Source organism: Coloeus monedula (genome assembly GCF_965178545.1).
Source record: "Coloeus monedula genome assembly, chromosome: 24".
Lineage (NCBI taxonomy): Eukaryota > Metazoa > Chordata > Aves > Passeriformes > Corvidae > Coloeus > Coloeus monedula.
Window position 1 is genome coordinate 5,175,746 of NC_138804.1, and position 21,989 is coordinate 5,197,734.

The 21,989-nt window shown below is 54.1% G+C and overlaps 1 protein-coding gene across 6 annotated transcripts in view; it reads right to left on the reverse strand.

The window, feature by feature from the left end:
- Window positions 1-1,469: 1,469 nt before the first annotated feature.
- Window positions 1,470-21,989, reverse strand: part of SCMH1 (Scm polycomb group protein homolog 1) — a 71,918-nt gene continuing 51,398 nt past the window's right edge. For 3 of the 6 annotated variants that reach the window (XM_082296413.1, XM_082296415.1, XM_082296414.1), the window contains 8 exons: window positions 21,296-21,528; window positions 20,614-20,740; window positions 19,391-19,591; window positions 18,562-18,747; window positions 12,534-12,665; window positions 6,482-6,685; window positions 5,318-5,460; window positions 1,470-3,439 (listed from right to left, as the gene is read on the reverse strand). In XM_082296413.1, the coding sequence (XP_082152539.1) occupies window positions 3,314-3,439; window positions 5,318-5,460; window positions 6,482-6,685; window positions 12,534-12,665; window positions 18,562-18,747; window positions 19,391-19,591; window positions 20,614-20,740; window positions 21,296-21,528 (1,352 nt within the window). In that variant the 3' untranslated portion in view covers window positions 1,470-3,313. The remainder of the gene's footprint in view (window positions 3,440-5,317; window positions 5,461-6,481; window positions 6,686-12,533; window positions 12,666-18,561; window positions 18,748-19,390; window positions 19,592-20,613; window positions 20,741-21,295; window positions 21,529-21,989) is intronic. The other 3 variants (XM_082296416.1, XM_082296417.1, XM_082296418.1) reach the window with 3 other exon arrangements.

The following is a 21,989-nucleotide window of genomic DNA, read 5'->3' on the forward strand; positions in this document are numbered from 1 at the left end:
GCCTCCCCTGACCAGGACTCGGCACCCCCAGGTGCCCAGCCCATGCAGGACTGGGCTGTTCCCACTGTCCAGCTCCTGGGTTTGTTGGTCCCACGGCAGCCCTGAGCCCACGGGCTGGGGCACTCCACCCCAGTGGCATGGGGAGCTCTGTTTTGGTGCCCACCCTGAGCTGCTGCACTTCAGCTCCTGAGCTGGAACAGCAACAGAAATGAGCAGTTAAAGAAGATGCGGCAAAATTTTACAAATAAATTGGGCATCCATGGGGCTTGGCACAGAGGTTTGGGCATTTGGTGGCTTTGGACCTCACCAAAGCGCTGCTGTGCCCCAACAGCACAGTCCCAGCCCAAACCATGGATCCAGCTGCCCCCAGGCTCTGCTGCGAGGGGCCTTGGGCACAGACGCTTCTGCTGCAGTCCCCGAGGAGATGGCGCTGTGGGGGGACGGTGCTGGCACGGTGGAGCCCAAGGACCCTGTGAGCCTGGGCTGGGTCCCTGTGCTGTGACAAGTGGCCCCAGGGGTGAGTCACCTGGGCAGGAGCCCCGGGGCAGCAGAGCTGGGCCTGCAGGAGAGACCTGGGGGCTTTGCCCCCTCACCTGGGGGGTGAGGACCAGCCAAGACTTTCCAGTGCCCACCTCACTGCCCTCCCTGGGGCTGGGTGCCCCTTACCTGCCTTCTCCTGCCACCAGCCCCTGCAGGATGTCACCAGGTGCTCCAGGTGCAGCTCAAGCTGGGACACAAACCCGCGGCTCAGAGCACATGGCGGTGAGACCCATCGCCGCTCACTGATCACCCCTGTCACGGAGGACCAGCCCTGCTGAGCCCCAGGTGTGGGGCCTGGCCAGGCCCCCTCGGCCTCAGGCCCCTCTGGGTTGCCCATCCCGTGCCAGGAACCCTCTCCCTGTGGGACGGAGCAGCCCCTGGCAGCCCTCAGGGGCTGATGTGGGTTTGGGCTCATGGCAGCGGTCTGTGTTGGGGAGCAGTGTGGGGGACGCAGCTCCCACCCCTGTCTGGCTGCAGGGGCTCTTTGCCCACCTCCCTTACCGGCACCAGGGCCCCAGGAAAGGCTCTGAGGGGTGTGGGCAGCGATGGGTGGGTTCAGGGGCTTAGCCAGGGGCTGCCCCTGCCCCAACACCCCCCTCAAGCTCCAGACTGGAGCAAGGAATTGCCAAAGCCTCTGTCAGCACCAGGCAGCACTCGAAGGGCAGGCGGGGGTGTCAGCCTGGGGGTGCCACAGGGGCTGGTGGACAGAGGGAGGACACGATGTGCCTCGCCGGCCTCACGAACCAGTCCCGGGCCATTCCGTGCTGCCACCCTGCGAGTGCCGCTTCGCTTCCCTCAGCCCCGCCCGGGCCCCGCTCTCCCACCCCACTCTCCCACTGCCTGTCCCTGTGCTGCCCCACGGCCGGGCTCTGGGGGCTCAGCCCGGCGCTGCCATCAGTGCACAAACCGCGGCGAGGAACTTGGTATCCTTTTATTTATAAACAAATCAACGTAAAATAAGTGCAGAGGAAAGCACTGGCTGACCCCGCCGGGGCCTGGCTGCAGCGGGACCGACGCTGGGTCACACCGAGGGGTCCCTGGTCGTGCTGTGAGCGAGGGGCTCTGAGAGCAGCCAGAGCCCCCAGCCCCGGGCCAGCAGCCAGGCTGCGCTATAGGACAAAAAGCCATTTTGCCTTTTTATTACTTTGGAGTTTGGGGTATTTTTTTTTTTTGAAACTTTGCCCCTTAGGGGTAAACCTGACTCAGTGCAAGAGCCTGGAGGGTTGGTCACCACAGGGGCCCATCCTGCTGCTGGCCAGGCCCTCGAGGCTGCTGGGGAGGGTGTGAGCTGTGGCTCCGGATGCAGAGGGTGAGCTAAGGACAGGAGAAGGAAGTGCTTGCAGTGGAGATTCCGTCCCAGCCCTTTGGTCACTGCAGAGGGAGTGTGTGTGTGGGGGGGTCCGTGCTGAGGTGCATGTGTGGGCACACACTGGGGACAGCCCGTGCTGGCCCCATCAGCCCTGTCCTGTCAGCCCTGTCCTGTCAGCCAGGCCCCATCAGCCCTGTCCCAGCTCAGGCCAGGCTGGTGCCAGCGATGCTCCAGGGTCTGGGCAGCCCCTGCCCCGAGGTGGCAGCCCCGAGGTGGCAGCTGCTGCCCAGGGGACACCGTGGTGGCACAGCTGGTGGCTCCACTCCAACACTCCTCGTGCAGCTGCAGAAACATGTCTGGGACCACTGGTACCACTCAAGTGCCATCAAAAATAAATACATTAAACTGCCTGAGACCAACAGGTGCCTCGGGCAGGGCAAAGCCCTCACAGGAATAGTGATGGCGGGACAGGTCACCACCCCGGGATGCTCTGGCCAGACCCAAAACCCTCTCGCACACGGTGAGCTGGACAGACCGAAACTCTAGAGGAGCAGGAGGGCCCCTGGGAAGACAAACCTTAGCAGCTCTGGCTAAAAATCACCAAGAGTTGCGAGTTCAACACAGGTAGAAAAATCATCTCATCGTTTGAAACAGACAACTCCTTAGTAAAAAAAAAATTCCAAAATAATGAAAAAAAAAAAGTAAAAAAAAAAGGAGAGAAAGATCAGCCAAGTCCTGCAGCATCCAGGCAGCCTCCGACACCAGCCCAGGGCTATCAGTGCCAGGGGGCATGCCAGGCCCAGCCCTGCTCCTCAGCTCTCCCAGCTCGCTCCACGCTCCCACACAGCCTCCCCAGTCTGGAATAAATATGGAGGCCTCCAACCCCGGCCCGGTGTGCCCAGCTGGAGCCAGCTCAGGAGCTGGGGGCAGGCAGAGCCAGGTGGATGGGCTCCCCCAGTGCGGAAGACAGGGTGGGGTGGTCCATGCTCTGAGCTTGCTGCGGTGCCACAGAGCTGAAGGCAGGCTGGGGGCACTGAGCCCCTTGAGGCTGGGCAGACTCGTCCGGCCCCCGGCCCAGAGCCACCCCCATGGGCTGTCCCGAGCAGGCATGGCCGGGAGCGCTGAGCCACGGAGAGTGTGAGAGGAGTGGCTGCATGTGCCCAGTCCCCACGGGCACTGCCCGGAGCGCTGCTCCATCCCAGGAAAGCAGGACCGTGAGCCCACGGAGAAGTGCTGGCTGGGCAGCAGGGAGAGACCCTCCGCTTCCAACACCCACAGCTCAAGTCTGGTGCAAAGCCCAGCTGCGCCGGGCTCCTCCTGAGCTCCCGTCGGGGCCTGGCCGGGGCGTCGGGAGTGTCCGTCTGCGGCGGAAGGGGGTGTGTGCATGCGAACCTGTCGGCAGGTGAGCGCGGGTGGGGACGGCCGGGAGCGGAGCTTCCAGGATCCATCCTGCCAGGAGTCCTCTCAGAACTTGCCTTGCTTTAGCTTGTCGATGTGGTAAGTGAGCTTCAGGGCTGGCCCCAGCTTCAGCCCCATGTACTTCATCATCATGTCGCTCCGCAGCAAGAGCAGGGCTTTCCCGTCGATCTCCTGCAGGGAGGGGAATGACAGTGCTTGTGATGGCACCTGGGAGCCCCAGCTCTGCCCGAGCCAGGCCGTGCCCAAAATGCAACAGCAGGGCTGGGTGTGAGAGCCCTGCTCAGCAGCACCCCAGTATGGACACCCCAGTATGGACAGCACAGGCAGCCCTACATCCACCCTGCTGCAGCCCCGGACCCATGTGTGCAATGGGAATTCTGCTGGGTGATCAACCCCCAGGAGCCATTTCCAGAGGGCCAGCACATCCTGAAGGGAGGTGGGGAGGAAGGAAAAGGGAGGTTTCACTGACAGGGGAATGACAGAGGCAGTGGCAATGCAGGGGAGCAATCTCTCACTCCAGGGCATTGTCATCTCAGCACAGGAGAAATCTGGCAGAGGATGCATCAATGGTGACAGCCCTGCTGAGACACACAGAGCCCTGAAGTCACAGCTGAAAATGAAGGTGAGGGAACAGATCCTGAAACCCAAAGAGCCTGTGCTCTGTGACGGGGTATTAGGAAAAATTTCTTCCTTGAAGGGGTGGTCAGGCACTGGCACAGGCTGAAATCATCATCCTCTAAGTGTTCAAAAAATGTATGGATGTGGCACTAGGGAAAACGGTTTAGTGGTGGCCTTGGCAGTACTGGGGGAATGTTGGACTGTATGACCTCAGAGGGCTTTCCCAACCTGAATGATTCTGTGGTTCTATTTCTGGAGCTTCACAGCACAGTCCCAGCCACTGGCAGAGAGTGGTGGAGCTCCTCATCCCCACTGGGGCTGATTCCAACACAGCAGCTTTCAAAGCATCTGATGCTTTACAGCAGAGCCAGATGTGTCCCTCCTGAGACTAAGGAGGGGATGGATCATGAAGCTTAAAATAACCAGGGAACAGCTTTGTACTTGGCATTTGCAAGTGGAAGTCTTGCGGTCCCTTGCAGCACTCCTGCCCATGACCCAGTCCAGGCTGGGTCCAGAGCTTTGCACTGGGCAGTTTTCCATGAAGAAAATGTTAATGGGCTTAAAAGTGAAAAATAAAAATCATGACTTTGAACAACAGAAAATCCTGTCCTATGTCAATGCTCAGTTACTTTCAGGTTGGTGAGATCTCCAGGGGTCTCCAGTACCAGGTTTGATCTGTTTTCCCCTTCCACAGATGAAGGCAAGATTCTCATCAAGATTGCTAATCCAGGGCACTTCCATCCCTTGGCAGCTTTTGCATAATTAAAACAAACATTTCTCAATTACTGGTGTTTCTAAAATAGAACTAATTAAAACCAGAAGTGTTGTGTCAGCCCAGCCCAGAGCAGGACACAGCACTGGGTGCTTGCTCCCACTGCTCTTCATGAGCAGCACCAGAACATGGACTTAATCAAATAAGGCAGAGGGAAGATGGTTCTTGCAGGGGGCAGGATGTGCAGCTGCCAAACCTCTCTTGTAGCTGTAATGGTACAAACTCCATGCTGTGTCTGCAGCTGTTTTACACTTACAGATGTGCACAAGGACCAGAGCCTTAAGAGACTCCCTGTTACAGCAGTTGAGCAGCAACACACTCCATGAATCCCATTAGAAATGTGTTTCTTGCCAGAAGAAATTTGCCACGAGGTGAGTATTAGCCTCCAGGAGGAGGAGAGTTTGTGTTTTCAGCACTGGGATTCACTGCAGAGGCTCCATGTGCACCCAGGCTGCCCCTGAGGGGTTCTGATGAGGATCCAAGCCCTGACAGGGCATGACCAGGATTTATGAGGATCTTTTTATTAACCACAAAACTCCAGCTGTTCCGAAGTGCTGCCGTGTTCTGACACTCCTGGATTTTCTTTGTGTGATTTGCCCCCTCCCAGATGTACACACACACACACACACACACATTTGTACATGAACCGTGGCACTCACGTGTTTTCGGAAGAGGTCAGCGTGGGGGCCCAGCTGTGGGTCCGACTCGCGGATGAACTGCATCACCTCCTCCACCGTCCAGGACGAGGGGTCGCGGCTGCTGAGCCGGGAGACGTCCCGGGAGCCGAGGTACCTGTCCGACCCTGGGGACGGCAGACACAGCTCTTACTGGGGGTCCCTGGCAGCGCCCCGCAGTCATTCCCCCTCAGTCCACCACTCAGCTCCTCTCCCACAGCAGGGCAGAGACACAGCAAGGGGCACGTCCCAGTCGTGCCCCAGATTCCTGCGGCGCAGGTCTGGCACTGAAGCCTTATTCCCTCTCCTTAGCCTGACTTTTCAGGGCAGCCTTCTATACTGAGCCCTTGTCCCCTCTCTCAACCCCCATTCCCCTTGTTTGTCCCCAGCTCCCACTCCTCCTTGTCCATCGGCTGACACTTCCCACCTCAGCAGAACATCCCCCTGCCATTCCCACGTCTCTCCCCACGCATGGTTCCTCCTCCCCTCCCAACACCTTTAGCACATTTAACACGGCAAAGCTGGTTTATGTTTTCACTGGCTGCATCTTCTGACGGACTGAACCCACAGGTGACATCCTGTTGTCCAAAAGCACGGCCTGAGCTGGCACTGGTCCTGCTCCCAAAGTGCACAGCCCCTTGTCTCAGCTGCCTGCGAATGTGTGGGGGAGGCACCAGCAGCCTGAGCTTTTCAGAGGCTTTTACTGATGCCATGCACCTAAAATGACACTATTTGCAACCCCACATGCTGCAATGAGCAGTTCAGCTCTTCTGCCCCTCTTCCTCCATACAGACAAATGCCATTCATGCATCTGCCCATCCGCCCAGCCCCACCAGGCAACTTTTGAGTGCCCAACCATTCCTAATCCATCCTTGTGGACTCAGACACCCATTTGTCACTTGGACACAGTTCAGCTCCTGCCTATTCCTTTCTCCCCACCGACCTCCAGGTCCCCCGAGTCACCAGCCAAAGGAGCAACGTCCACACTTGTCCACACTGCCACCTGCCAGGTGCCATCATACCTAACAGACTTGGTTGGCTGTGCAGAGCCCAGCCTCTGGTACTTGCTGAAGTCACAAAGGTGTAACTGGAGTTAGAATAGCCCTTTATTGCCCAATTTACAGCTGCAGGGCTGTTCTGAGCTCTTACCCCCAGAGCTAAGCCTGCGCAGGGCAGAGGTGCTGCCCTGGCTGAGGCTAGAGGGCTGGTGCAGGTGCCTGTATCCTGGCAGGCGATAGTCTCTGGAGCTCCTGCTGTGGCTGGATGAATTGACAGAGTTCAAGGCAGAGTCCATGGGGTCCAGGCGAGGCTCCAAGGGCCCTGGGAGGCCATCTCCCAGGACAAAGGTTTCACCTGGAATGCACCAAGCTGCAGTCAGTGCACCCGAACGCCACGGCGCCACGCTCCCACGCGAGGCAGAGCCACAGCAGCGGCTGTGCTCGCTGGGTGCGACCCCTTGCTGGTCTCTCCCCAGCACAGGGATCAAAGCAGGCACTGCTGGAGCCCTGGTGTTCACCAGTTTGCCAATCTGCAAACGGTGTCACCATCTGCCGATGCCAGTCCAACCAGCATAGTGACAATGGTCCCAGACTGGAGCAGCAGCTCCGCTGTTCAGCTACTCTGTCCACGCCACCACCAGCTGTGGCCCAGCCCTGTGGCCTGACTGCCCTGAGCCCCTCCCTGGCCAAGGGGCACTGCAGGGTAGGGCAGGGCTGTCCCATCTGGATGCCAATGGACACAGGACTCACAGACAGTCCTGAGCAGGGAAGGGAGGGGATGCTGCCCGAGGGGTCACACACTGCACATCCTCAGGAAATGGTCCTGGTGTTTGGGACTGGGGTGTCAGACACACATGCAGAGCAGGAGGGAGCTGTAGGCCAGGCAACGCTCCCACACCATGCTAGTCCTCTGGCCCCAAAAGCTGCTCATCCCTCCTGACCTCCTGCTGGGCCAACTCCCTGTGCTGGGACATGCACAGGAGGGCCTGGGCTGACGGCTCTCCCCAGGCAGGGTATTAGAGCAGTACTGGCTTCCTCACCTGCTCCAGAAATGCACTGAATTTGCAGCTGTCTGTGGCACTATTGGGATGGAGGGGCTGAGCAGACTGTCCAGGGTGACAGGTTGTGCTGGCTGAGCCAGCAAGGTCTGCCTCTGCTGTAACACTGTGACAGCTTCATTGCAGTTTGTAGGTTTTACTATGGCACAACTGAGTCTCAGCCCAGGTGGTCCTTGTGCCTCATGAGTCACCCTCAAATACCTGAGTTCTTTATTATGAAACACCTGCCAAGGAGGGAAGCAGCTCCACGGTGAGGGGGTGAGGGGCATTGCCTGTGTACTCCAGACCTGCCAGCACACGTGGCTGGGAGCTGCAGCTCCTCCACCAGCGTCCGTAGGGACCCTGAGGGCAGCTCACAGCCCTGAGCTGCTGCCACGGCAGGTGACAAGGGTGAAGAAGCCTGAGCCACTGCACTGGCCAGGCCCTGGGCTCCTTCCCTGGGACTTCAGACTACAGGAGCAGCAGGTGAGAAGCCAGCACAGCCCTGCTGTGCTGAACTGGGACCATGTTGAGCGTGCAGGGTCTGCGGCCTGTGAGACCCAAAAGCTGTTGAGATTTTCCCAAATTTGCTGCTGAGCTGATGCTGCCACGCTCCACTGAAGGGAAGTGCAGCTTGCCAGAGCCTGAAGTGGTTCCCAAGTGCTGTGGATGTTGGGTACCATTGACTGGGGCAGCCTCTCCTGGCTACACCTTATTTGTTCTGGTTTCTATGAACCGTGGCACTATTGTGAGAGCTGGGATCTCTGGTGTCACATGTCCTGCTGTCTGTGTTTGAGCAGAGACCCCAGAGGCCAGTTCAGCTGGTCCAGCCCCAACCTTCCAGGGCTTCACATCATAAGGATATGAAATGGGAACATGAACACTCTCATCTGGCTGTCGGCCAGCCCAGTGTGGGGTTATCACCTGGGTAATTGCTGCTCCCATCCGGGGCTTTGCCACTCTGCACTTGAGGCACTGCTGCCTTTCTTTGCTTTTAGGTCTCTGGGATGTGCCCAGAAACAGCAGCACAGCCTTAAAATCTCATGTACAAACTGCTGGTGTGAAGACTGTCACTCCTGCTGACCTGTCCTGTGCTGGCCCACACGTCACTCGCTTCCTGCATGGACAGCTGTGTTCTCACCTGCTCTGGACGCACAAAGAATGGTTTGCTGACTCAGGGCTATTCCTGAATAACTTCAAACTCCTCCTGCACTCCCACCATTGCATTTCAGCCCCAGACTGGGTGCAAATCAGAGCTAGCTGCCCTGGCCTGGGCTGGGTAGAGATCCCCTGCCCAGCCAGACCCACCTGTGGGTGTCACTCACACCAATGGGTTTCCACTGTAGCTGCTTCCAAGCAACTACATTTGGTCTCCTGTGGGACAGGACAGTTCTGTTTAAACCCCAAAACACTTCCCATTGAACATCTGGGGAAGGATGCTGACTGCCAGGGAAGGGCAGAGGCAGCAGAGGGGTCAGTGGGCGCAGCCCTTTGAGCTGTCACAGGACAGTGGCTGTGGGCATGGGAACAGGTCCAAGCTGCGCATCTCAGCCCTCCAAGGAAACCCAGCACCTTTGGAGGTGACAGAGAGCTTCAGCTTGCCAGGAAGTCCTGGGACACTCACCCAGATGTGCTGGGTCAGGCAAACACACGTGTCTGTGCTCCCAAAAAGCCCAGAGCTCTCACAGCGCGGGCTGGCATCAGCAGAAGGAATTTCAGGGCCCAGTTTGGGAGAGCACATGCACAGGTTCCTGTCAGTGCAAGGCTGAGGATCCAAAACTCACCCTCAGAAATTACTTCACTCAACAATTAACACACTGTCATGACAGGAGTGCACTGTGATGCATTCTGCAAACATGTGATCCTGTTCTCACATGCTGGTGATCACACACCCAAGGGCATGGGTGAGGCCCTAGGGGCACGATGTTTTTTTGCCCAGGAGGTAAAACTGAAGGCACACATTGATCCCCAGGTTCCCTATCCCTGCACAGGTGAGTGCCTGGTTGGGCTGTAACACTGCAGCAGAGCTGGGGGCTTCGTGGCAGGGTCAGTGCAAGAGAGATTGAGGGTTTTCCTAAAAATACAAGTACACAGGGAACTGCTCAATGAATGATACCCCCAGGGAAGGGAGATGGAGATGAGACAAGAGGGGAACGATTACTGCCCCTGGGAATCATCTGTAGCAGAAGACAAGATGCTCCTGTAAGTGGCAGGGCATAACTGCACTCAGGCACGATCCAGGATCCTTCACCCTTGATAACCGGTGTTGGAGGAGGAGGTGGCTGATCCTTAGGCAGATTTCCTTACACAAACTGTTGGATTTAACTAAAGGCTGGCAGTTGGCATGTTGTAGGGAAACACACCACAATTAGTGGTGGAGAGGCAGGGAGCAGATAATTAAAGTTTAATTAAACAAATAGTGCTATAGACTCAACGGTGTCATTTTGCTGCTAAAACACGGGAGTTTGGCCACAAGCACAAATGTGATTTGCACTACTCCTGAACACCCACTGCTTCCAGCCAGTGATGGGCTGTGAAGGCAGGTCCCCACTGTGCTGGGACTGCAGTGTTTCAGCAAAAAGCCACACGAACGCCACTGGATGCAAGAGGAAAAACAATACAAGATGTGAGATCCCCTCCTCGTGTCTCTGCTTCTTGCCAAATGCAGGGTGAATGGAGATGTCCCACTGCTGCTCACAGCCTTCCATACAGCAAACTGGGAAGTGTTCAGGAGCTGCTGCCTGAGACAGAGTTCACCCCCATGGGAAGATGTACCTTGCTCAAGAAATACTCAATATCTGAATATTTCAGGTGCATATTCTTAAAATATATCCTGTGAAATGCAAATATTCCTGCCTGCACCTCAATTTCACGGTGGAGGAGGATGTATTCGTTACAGCTTTTAGCTGTGGGGTAAGAATGAATTTCTAGATGGAATTTGAAACTGCACCTCATTGCTCCCTGCTTGGACTGAGAACAGAACCAGACCAAGCTGCTGCAGGAAGGATCACCCACCTCACAGGCAGACACACTTCCTGCCCACTTGTCTGTGTTTTTCTGGGAGAGGCTGGAGAATTCTGGCATCCAGATGTCACAACCCATTCGAAGGCCAAGGGATAACTGAATAGACTTTGAAGCAGACTAAGAATCAATCTTGTAGAAACCTAATGAAGGCTCCTCCTTGGAATTAGCCATTTTGGAAGCCTTCTCTCTTCACTGACAATACAGACTGTGAAATATTCACCACCCAAACAAGGCATTTGAACCTTTGGAGCAATCCAGTGCTTCAAGAACAGGCTGAACACTGCGTGTCCCACCTGCTGGGGGAGGAGGAGGGGCTGGGCTGTGCCAACAGTTACCCAAATGCAGTGGCTGATGGATCAGAGAGGAATCAAGGAGAACAGCACCCATTTGGAGGTGAAAAACAAGAAGGGGCCTCAGGGAACAGTTTTTAACTTGTCAATATGCTGGAGTAGATGAGGCAGTGCCACACACCAGCTCTGTCTTCGCTTCAGCTCTGTGACAAACCTACAGTTTTAATCACTGCAGATAATGAGGTCACTAGAAACTGTCCATCACAGAGTCATGGAAAGGTTTGGGTTGGAAGGGACCTTAAAGCCCATCCAGTCCTGTGGACACAAAAATGCTGCTAGCAAGAATTTTTCTTGCTATTTTCTAAGTCCGTGAGAGACTTTTCTCTCTCACAGAAGATATTAGCAGAGTTCTATAAACTATGAACACCTGCGACCTTGCAGAGCTTTGTTTATGGTACAGTAGAAAAATATTTTGACAGTGGATGTTTTAGGATTTTAGCCAATCACCCCAAGGGGTGGCTGATCCTTTGTCCAATTAGACTATGAAGAAAAAGTCCATAAAAGTGTTTGTAAAAGAATTAAATAAATCAATCTTGCTGCACAATTCCTGCCTGCTGGATTTCTCTCCTCCTCCCTACGGCTGCGGGATACAGTGATATTTACTGCAGTAATACAGTCCCACCCCCTGCCATGGGCAGGGACACCTTCCACTACTCCAGCTTGCTCCAAGCCCCATCCACCTGGCCTTGGACACCTCCAGGGATCCAGGGGCAGCTGTAGCTTCTCTGGGCAAGTTCAGACCAGCTGTGCTTAGAGGCAGGGTCAGTGATCCTGCAGAGCACAGGACACAGTGATGGATGCAGACCAAGATCACCCACAGGTGCCAGGCTTGGCACTCACATTTGGGATCAGCAACCCCAGCAAAACCAGGGAAACGGGGATTCTAAAGGGACAGCAACAGAGCATGAAGCCACTGAACTGTGAGCCCACCCAGGAGTCTCCAGCAATTTTTCAGGGATTTCAGTCACAAAGAATCGTGACTAACACCTTGGCAGATTTCACCATCCATTAATTAAAAGGCCTCAGTAAGATTAAATCTTCAATCTGCATTATGAAGGGCTTGCAGTTCAGAACAAAAGTGGGAGTGTATTAATTGAAGATTACTCAGTTCAGGGAGTCCTCCGGCTACCTGGACCTTCTGGAAATCCCCCACCTGTGCATGCAAGGGACACCTGTGGATCACACACCAAAGAGGACATTCCTGCAGCTGCTGTTGGGAACATGGCCCGGCACATCTGCACCAGTGGTATCCCAAGGGACTCTGGGAAGCAGCAGCAGTGTGGGATGGGAATGATGTGGCTGTGCTGGTGGAGACAGTGAGACCCCACGGGGGTTTTAGGGAGGACTCTGAGGAACAAGATGAGATCCTGGGAAAGGGCAGCAGGTTCCTGGCCATAGAGCTGCACATCAGCATCTGGACAACAGGCTGCAGCAAACCCTCAGGGAAAAACCCGGGGGCAGATTGACTGAGGCAGCTGGGCAGTTTGAGCACTGTTAATCCCATGCACAGTGATGGAAGCTAAACCAGATTATACGGTGTGAGATGATGACTGTCAGGGTTAGAAGGAATTCCTGCTGCATTCCACATGCCTGACACATCTGTGCGGGAAACTTGCCTCAGCACAGAGCAGCTCATCCACTCCCCTCTGGAACACCAAGCACAACCCATGCCAGGGCCAAGCAAAGCAGCTCCCTGAAGCCACAGCTCGGTTTGGCACAGCAGATCTGACCCTGCTGCAGCCGGGACAGGGCACTGGGAACAGCCAGCTTTGGGAAGAGACGCTGTGCTCACCTTCCAAAGGGTGATGGTCATTCTTTGGTAACTTGGGGGAGAGAGGAGCACTGTATGGAGGGGAATCTTGGGAATAGCGCTTTGTACCCCGGCCTGGTCCCTGCAGAGAGCCGTCTAACGAACTGCTTCTGTCTAGGAAAAGAGAACAAGCCCTCTTTAGGAGTGGAGACGTCCTGGGAAATGCAGTCTTGACAGAGTCCCCTGAGCCCTGTGTGCATCGCCAGCCTGGGCACCCACCACCTGTTCAAGCTGCAATCCAGCACATCTGGCAGGGCTCAACAGAGCAGAGTTTGCAGGTTTTATCACAGAAAAAGTGTGGTGAGAAAACGAACAAAGAATCTTTGCCATGTTTTGCCATATTTCACCCAAATATCACCTCTAATTGACTTAATTCCGTTTCTCCTCCTTCTACACCTTGGCTCAATCCACACAATTCCTGCTCACCCCACTTATCACCTTTCAGACACACGTCACCCTTGGATGACTGGCAAACAACCCTTGGATGATCTGCAAACCCTCTGTGCCATGCACAGTTCTGGATTAAACCCTACTCCAATTTTCAACTTCCCCCCTCTGTGAACCCCCCAGGCGCTGTCACTGCTGCTCCTCTCCAAACACAGCCCAAGAACGGGACTCTCCCTATCCTACCCAGCATGGGATGGGCTGGGACGTCTCTGCACACACGGCGTCGGTGGGTGGGTGAACAAGGAATGGAAGCACTGACACTGATGGGGACAGCAGCCAGGTAAGTGACGCAGGGGTGACAGACCCTGTCCCAGCTGAGGTGACCCTCCAGCTGCCCCCTGCCCACACAGGCCACCAGCTCCCAGCTGGGCCCTTCCAGCCACCCTGAGCATGGGTGACACGTGAGAGCTCGCAGCATTCCTGGGTGTGGGCACAGAGGGGTCCAATGCTCCTACACAAATGCCAGGAGCCACCACCAGCCCGGAGCAGCCCCAACAGCTGGCACAGGGCAGGAACATGTGCAGGAGGGGCAACAGGTACGGCGGGGACCGACGGGACTGACACCAAGGGAGATGCAAAATGCCCAACAAACGGAGGTACAGGTGGGGGGAAGCACCAGACGGGCACAGCTGATTGATTAAGGGGAAACACAAAGGTAGAGAAGGTACCTGTTCAATTAACATCCTTCAGGGAAATGAAAGAGCTGCTTGCACTGAGGCCCTGGGACTCCATAGGAGTATGACCAAAAATCACTGTAACATTGTCAGAAAAACAAATTCCATCCTCAGGACGAGTCTCTGTAAGAAACACTCAGCCCAGAGAGGGGAACACATGCTCTTGGTAATGTCGCTGGATTGCCCCGTGTCAAACTGCACGACCTTCTTCACCCAACAGCCACAGAACCACAACACAAGGTGATGCTTTACAAAGGTTTCATCAGGTTTTGGTTTGGGTAATATTTTTTTAAGTGGCTGACATTAAAAGTAATGCAAACACAGCAGGTCAGGTTACAGACGTTAATCCCGGGAATCAGAAGTGAGGTCGGTGTAAATTAATGGGAGGATAAACCAGAAATAGAATTCTGGTTTTAAAGGACAAGTTTTAAGAAAATAAAGAAATGGAGTAACAGACAGAACTGCACTCAGGTCATCAGGAATACAAAGAAAATGCCTTGAGTTCAAAGATTCCAGAAACCTCATGAATGTATCATCAAAGAGGAAATAATCTGAGAGGGAAGGACCCCAAACCTCAGTGGATAGATGCTCACATTGAGAAGGATGCTGACAACAAGGAGATCATTTACTTGGATAAAAAGGCCCTGCTCAGCATGGAGCCATGCACCTCAGAGGATGGGGAGCGCAGGGATGAAGGGAGGTTTTTAACTCATTCTGTGTTTTGAGACAATGCAAAGGCAAAGACAGGCCTGGGTTTCAGCTACAGAAGGAACAAGCACAGGGGAACAGAGCGAGGGGATGCTGTGAAGAAAAGTAAGGATTGAGAGAAAAGGAAAAAGGGTTCTCCTTGCCTCCAAACGACTGGACAGTTGGAAGGGATATCTCACCTCCCCTGCCTTGGGAGGCTGGTGGGAGGAAGAGCAGCTCGCCTGCCTTGCCTGGATGGTGCTGTGGGCCATCCCAAGGCCATGGGGATGGATGCCTTTTCGAGCAGTGACAGTCACTCACCTCATCTTGTCAGGCCACTCAGGGCTTCTACTTTAGGACAATGTACCTTGCACTGACTGCACTGGCACCTCCTCCCTGGCTGCAGAGCACACCTACACACCTGGCTCAGGTGTTGATGCATCTGTGACATCTCCCTGCACTCAGTGCACTTGTAAGGTGAAAGATGGTAGATTTACACTGGATATATGGAAAAAATCTTCCCTGTGAGGGTAGGGAGGCCCTGGCACAGGTTGCCCAGAGAAGCTGCGGCTGCCCCTGGATCCCTGGAAGTGTCCAAGGCCAGGTTGGACAGGGTTTGGAGCAGCCTGGGACAGTGAAAGGTGTCCCTGCCAATAGCAGGGGGTGGAATGAGATGAGTTTTAAGGGTCTCTTCCAAACCAAACCATTCTGGGATTCACTTCCAGCTGCAGCCATGCTGAGCACTGGGGGCAAGGCTTTAAGGATAAAAAAAAAGACAGGAATGAAAAAATCCACCATTGACTAAGTCAAACAATTGAATGTCCTCAAAATGGAGACTTGAGGGTGCAGAGGAAGCCAAGAATGACAGTGCACCTGAAGCTCTGGGTCTGCCGCAGTCAATTCTAACAGAACTCATCACCACATTACTGAGAGCGACTCGAAATGTGGTGCCAACATTGGAAAAAGAAGGTGGAAAAAACCATTTTTACAATAAAATGCCTATGTCTGACCTCAGCAGCACCACAAGGCTTGTGGCAGGCTCTGAAGGAAAGGGCAGCAAATACACATGGCACATTCTATGGCAGGTGTTCATCAGAGGAAACCGACCCAATGGCCTCCCTGTGATGGGGAAATGCTGATCTATCACATGACGGAGGAGAAATCAACCTCACATACCTGGAATTCAGCAAGATGTTAGGTACAGAGAGCCACCAGCTGAGAGAGAACACGAATTACAGGAGCCTTGTTCTATGCACAGAAATCTGATTGGAGAGGAAAAGCTGTCAGCAGCACACTGAGAGGGAACATGAGACTGGGGAGCAACCAATGAATCTGCTTGACGATCATCCTTGAACCCAGTGTCATTTAATAACTGTATTAGCAGCTGTGGCAGAAATTTTAGAGATTCACTGATGAAATCTGCTGATGTTTTCCCATGTCAGGCCTGACAAAGCAGCATTTAAAATCAGGCAGGAGGGATATCTATAGAACCAAGACCCACCAAGGAGGAAAATCCAGCAGCTAAATCCAGATGTGCACTTGAAGCACTGTCCCATGAGCTGGGGACCTGCAGGTGACAACAGTGGATGAGAAGAACGGGGTATGTGACCAGGACAGGCTGATCATCACCTGTTACGAGGACACAGTGACTAAAAGTGACTGCAGAGACATTTCCTGTGACCACGGTGGTGCCAGTGCTGTGGCACCAGGTCCCCGTGAGCTCCTCCCCAGAGTGCTGGGTGGCACTCTGGCCACCCCATGAAGTTTAAGTCAAACCAACATTGGCTGAGGAGAGCGAAGTGCAGCCAAAAGATGAACTCCTCTGAGGGCTACGACAGCTCTGCAACTACTTCCAGAAGAAACAGAACCAAGTTAAGCTTAAAGACAATATTAAGACCAGGAAACATAGATACCAAGTTGCCCAAGAATAAATTACGATGGAAATTACAACATAGTTTCTAAAATCTCAGCAAAAAACCTGGGAGCAGTCTCCAGTGGAAAAGCAAAACTGGCAACTCCAGATTTAATCCAAGAAACACCGTGTGCTGTGGTGCTGTAACAGCAGGAGCCAGGGCTCAGTGGTCCAGAAGGTCTCTCCAGTCCTGTGTTTTCAGATGGCTCCAGGTTACATCCTGTTCGTGTTGCTGTGAACAGCAATCAGCTGCCCAGTTCCCTGCTGTTCCTGATTTACAACTTGGTCTGTTTCCCCTTATTTCCATCTACTCAGTAAGGCAGAATGGCAGGACACTGTTGACCTAAGGGCTGCTGCAGACCTTCCCTCTGCCCCAAGCACACACACCAGCTCTCCATGGCACCCACAGGGGTGCTCCTGCAAAGCCAGTTTGCTCTGAGAACTCAGACCAGCTCCCAGTCCTAACCAGTGGCCATTTACAGGAAGAACCAGCCCCATACAATACATTCCTGTACTGGAGAGGAAACAAGGCAGGACATGTAGAGCTGAAGGTGAGACCACAGCAGCCTTGACATCTGTTGTGATTTAAGGATGTACAACTGCACCCTCATTCCTCCATGACCAGCCTGTACCACCCAGAATCACTGGCATTCTTTCCCTGCCCTCACCAGAAGCCACTGTAATGTGTAGATAACAATGTTCACCACCTTCTTTCAGGTGCCTGAGAAAGGTGTTGCCCAACAAGCTCTGAGACATCAGGATGAAGTGCAGGACTAGGTGCTGTTACTTCTTTGGACTGTGGTCAGTTTTTCTTTAAGTGCTGCAAACACTCTGAATCAGAGTGCAGGATGGGCAGGTCTCAGCATCGTGTCAGATTCGGCGCTCTGCCTGAGTTTCCCTGAATTCTGATTTATACTTTTCCATCTTGCCCAGCAGCCCAACTCTTGGCACAGCCACCACTGACCTCTCATGGAGGCTGGAAACTCCGTGTGTGAGCTACAGGGTCCTCTCATCCATGCCCAGACCTGGGTGCTTTCCCTCCCACTCTGTATTTGCTCTGTCTCATGATGACAGGGTACCCCCACACTGAAACATGGGGATTTCTTCTGTTTGAGGGTTCCTCAGGGGACAGCCTCCAGTCCCAGTAACTAGTCATGCTGCTCCTGTCCTTGCATTTCCTACAGCTCCTCTTCTCACAGCACAGCTTTTGCTCCTGGCCCTGCTGGCTCCAGCAAGGCTCTGCTCAGCCCTGGAGGAAGCAGAGGATGGGAAGATCCTCTTGCTCTCTAGACTCTGCCTAAGCTGCTTTGTGAGATGCAATGAATGGAAGCACTGTGGCATTTGGTTGTTGTCCCCACAACTCATGCTTAACAACTTCTCCTTATACAGTTCTTCCTAAGTTCCCATCCTTTTACATTCATACAACTTTCGCTTTTCTTGCCAGAGCCATAATTATGGAAAGGATTAACTTTGGAAAGACCTCAAACAACACCACAGCTATTTGCTGACTAGAGGGAGAAGAAAGCAAGACAGGAAAGGAGATCAGCACTTGTCAACCACCTAAGAGGGTGCAGACAGCTTTGATCCTCTCCACAACTGACATTCCTAGAGCAGGAGCTCCCCCAGAGCCCTCAGCCTGTGGGGCAGCCATCACCCCAGGCTTGCTGCCACTGCTTCTCCTTCAGAGCAGTTCTGCAGCCTGACAATCCGCACTGTGGCATGAACTGTCTTGCTGGGGTGAGCTGCTTCAATGCCATGCCAAGGGAAACAAAACCACCTCTGCCTCGGATTGCTGCATGAGCATCACCCCTGAACAGGCCATGTTGTCACCGAGGGCTGAATGCACTGGCTGCTGGCAGCAGATCCACGGCCAGCGTGGAAACCACTCTGCTTTAATTAATTTCTAATTCCAGTTTATCTGCTGCACGTTATCACTCTCCCTTCTCATGCAGCCTTTCACCTGAATTCCTAGCTCTGTAAAGTCACCATAATCAGATTACAGGAAGTGGGATGGACTGCAGGATGAGGAGAGGAGGGAAGACAAGGAGACAGCACGGATGAGCGGAAACCTACAGCGGAGATGGAAACCAAACCAACAGGCAGGAAATGCAACTGGAATCCTGCACAACAAGAGCCCTGTGGGCATGTGCACAACACTGGGTGTGATGTAATGAACCCTGTGAGAGGGCTCTGGAACACAGGCCTGCCTCCTCCGGAGATAGAGATAAAATCTGGGTTAAGACACGGAGCACCTGGGTCCCTACAGTGCCGCCCCCGCCCCAGCTCCTACCTGGTAGATACCTGTCGTGGTCGTACTCGTGTGAGCGCTGCATGTGGCTGTTCTGAGTGAAAGGCTGGTTCCCAAAGAGGTTGTCACTGCGCAGATTGTGGCAGAGCTTCTCCAGGAAGCGGAGGACGTAGGTGATACTGTTTACTGCTGGCAGGTTCAGAGTGTGCTGTTCCCGATCAAACACAGCTGGAGACAGAAACAAACAGAGCCCAACACGTGAACCCCCCGCGAAGGCGGGAGGCTACGCCCAGGGCCGCACAGCCAGCTCCTGGATCTCGGCATCGCTGGGCTGTCTAGAGCCAACAAAGCCACTGCCTTCCGCTGCCGGGGCAGGCCAGGACCGGCCTGCTGCACCCAGCACGGGGCCGGGGCAGCAGCGCCAGGGGAGCCACGTCCGAGGGAACGGAACGGATTCGAGGAGGGGCCTGCGCTCGCAGATCCGGCTACGCACGGGCTTAAAGGAAAATTAAAACCCGGGGTATTTCTTGTCTTTCCGTGAGGAGGTGAGGAATCCCCCCTGTTGTGGCTCCTCCCAGGGCTGGGGCAGCGCGGGGGGCCGGGCAGTGCAGCAGGATTGCTGCTCAGGCTGATGCCAGGACTGAGCACTGCCTGCTCCAGCAGCTGTGCCCGCAGGCCATGGGAACTGCTCCGCTCTGAGTCAGCCGCCAGCTGTTGCTTCACTGACACAGATGTGTGGCAAGAAAGAGAAGACAGAACTCTTCTGTCTGCCCCTGGCCTGTGGCTGCAGCGAGCTTCAGGACAGACATCTTCCAAAGAGAATTCTTGCAACAACCTCTCTGGAGGCAAAGTGCTGCGGGCCCGTTCTCACCTGAGATGACCTCTCCCCCGTGGCCTTGTTTTAAGAAGGAGAAGACTGTTTTCTGATGATAAGCGCAATCAATGCAGGCCTGTACTGCTTGCTGCAGGACAACAGAAGCTCGAGCTGGTCCAAAATGGTCTGGCAGCTGCTGAACTTTCTTCTTGTCTAGGTGGGGCCCAGTGCTGCCGTTCTTGTTCAAGTAAATGCAAACTGCCAAGATGAGAAATGTGTTTGCCATTAACCCACTCAAGAAAGCGAGAAACAGATGCCTAAAATCCAACCTGAGAGATGCTGAGATTTTAAGACTGTCCAACCGCTCACAAAGTGAATCCACCACGACTGCCTGACTTGCATCCTCACAGTGGAGCCGCTTCTAGAGGGGAATCACCTCCAAAATCTTCCTGCCTCATGCTCACCTTCCAAACTGCTGCTGTTTCTCCCATGCTCTCCCCTGCAGTCAGACCATAAAGTGGTTTCCATGCCAGCCAGGTAAGGTGGCTGTGATGTTCAGAGGGGAAGAAGGAATGCAGCCCCCACTTTTGAGGGGTTCCCACAGCCTTTCCTTTTTAGGGAAACTGGCTTCTTTAGGTTCCTCTGAAAACCGGCAAATTACATTCTGGGGAAACAGAGGGTTCAGCCCATATCCAGTGCTTGACTCAACATGTCAAAAGCAGCTTTGCATTCGACTTTCCTGGCCAGATTCATCCTCAGCTGTAGCAGTGCATACACTCTTCACTGCTGCTCCTCCTCCTCCCCAATTCCCTCCTGTATCTCTGTGCCTTGATATCCTGGCTGGAGCTGGGCAGATCACAGTCCTTCAGCACCTCGTCTGCCCCCTGCACAGCTCCAGCAGCTGTGCCTGGCACGGTGTGGGAGAGCTCACGCTCGGGGCTCACAAGGGGTGCTGTACACCCGACTGCCCCTGGGCACAAAGGGCCACAAGTGTCCCTGGAGAGCTGTGGAGTCACCAGCATGCAGGGGAAAGGGGTCCTTGCACTCAACAGGTGGGCCTGCAATCTTCCTACTTCATTATTTCCACATAGACAGAGAGAGATAAAGGAGCAGCTGATGTGGACTCACGTGCCTGTCTCAGGCCAGCCTTTCTCGAGTGGTAAGGATTGCTGGTTTACCAGCTTAGGAAGAAATGGGATTCTCTTGGGGTGTTGCTGTCTGCCTGCTGCAGTTCCTAACTGTGCAATCCTGTCAAGATTGTGGTCCAAGACCCTCCTTACCTGTGGGAGCCTGCATGGCAGAGCTGGGGATTGTAGCAGCGTCCTGGGGCACAGTGCTTGTGTCTGGCTCTGGGGTACTGGTTGTTGGAGAGGTGGGTGCTGGGTTCAGCAATGTCCTAGGTTTCCTCTGCAGAAAAAGAGGAGATATTTCTCCTTTTACCCCTGCTCTCCTTTACCACCCATGATCACTACACTCTCCTCTGCATCCAACAGACAAGGCACTGTGGAACATGACACATTTCTGATGGTGATGATGGGGTGTCTCAAGAACCTAGTAAGCAGTAAGTGTGTATTTTACAAACCACAATCCTGAAAAATAACAAGCCTGGGATCTGCCACCTCTGTTAGACTCACACTAGCCACACACAATGGACGGGAGAGCTTATTCTAGCCTTTGGCCATCCTGTTGTGCTCCCAGCATCTGCCATGCTACTCCACAGCCAATGTACTTCCAAAGACATGGGTTCTTGATGGAAATGATTTTTAGGACACAGACATTCTCTACAGCTCTGGGGCTGGACTCTGAGGATACTCCCAGCCCACGTACCCCTCCGGTCTCCTACTTGCTGCAGTCACACAGCCAGAGGCTGAGACAAACGTGCACAAACACACGCATGCACCGTCCCATGGCAGGACCTGCAGCACCTGCTGTTCACCCGCCTGCATCAGCATCAGCTTTTACCTTACTGCCAGGCTTGGGGCCTCTCTTTCTGGGGAATTTCAAAGGCTCCACTGACTTGGAGGGTGTAGGCATGGGGTGGTGGATTAGCGCTTTGGTCGTTCGACCACGCTTCTTCCCTGTTTTGCGACGCCTTTGCCCTTGTTGATGCCCCAAAACAGTCTTTGTGCTACTGTGCATGCTAGGTTTCTCCGAGTTTACTTCGGAGGCAGGTAAAGGGCTCTTTGGAATCACAACTGAAATAAAAAGAGAAAAAGCAAATGTAATTAAATCAGGTGAGAATCAAAACAAGAGCAGCCTCCATCTTTATACAGTGTCACATGGAAAAACCTGGAGTACTCCCAGCCCCCTGGGCGGGGGGACTGCTCTCCATGCCAGAGTAAAAACCCAACACATGGACCCCGGCTCAGCACTCGAGCTGGGAGACACTGGGGCTTAACCTGGATGGGCTGAGCTCCAGAAGGATCATGCTTGTAGCCATACCTTCCTTCCTGAAAATAACTGGCACCTACAGATCTTCCTTCTGCGAGTGGTGACCTGCCAACAACCACGGAAAAGGCTCTGAGAGCATTCCTAGGGAGCGATCAGTCAAGACCTGTCTGACAGTCACAGAGCAGCGCTGCAAACACTGGAAATCCCCTCTCTCAAGGCTGACGTCAAATTTGTTCCATCCCTAAATTTCCAGCAAACTGCAGTG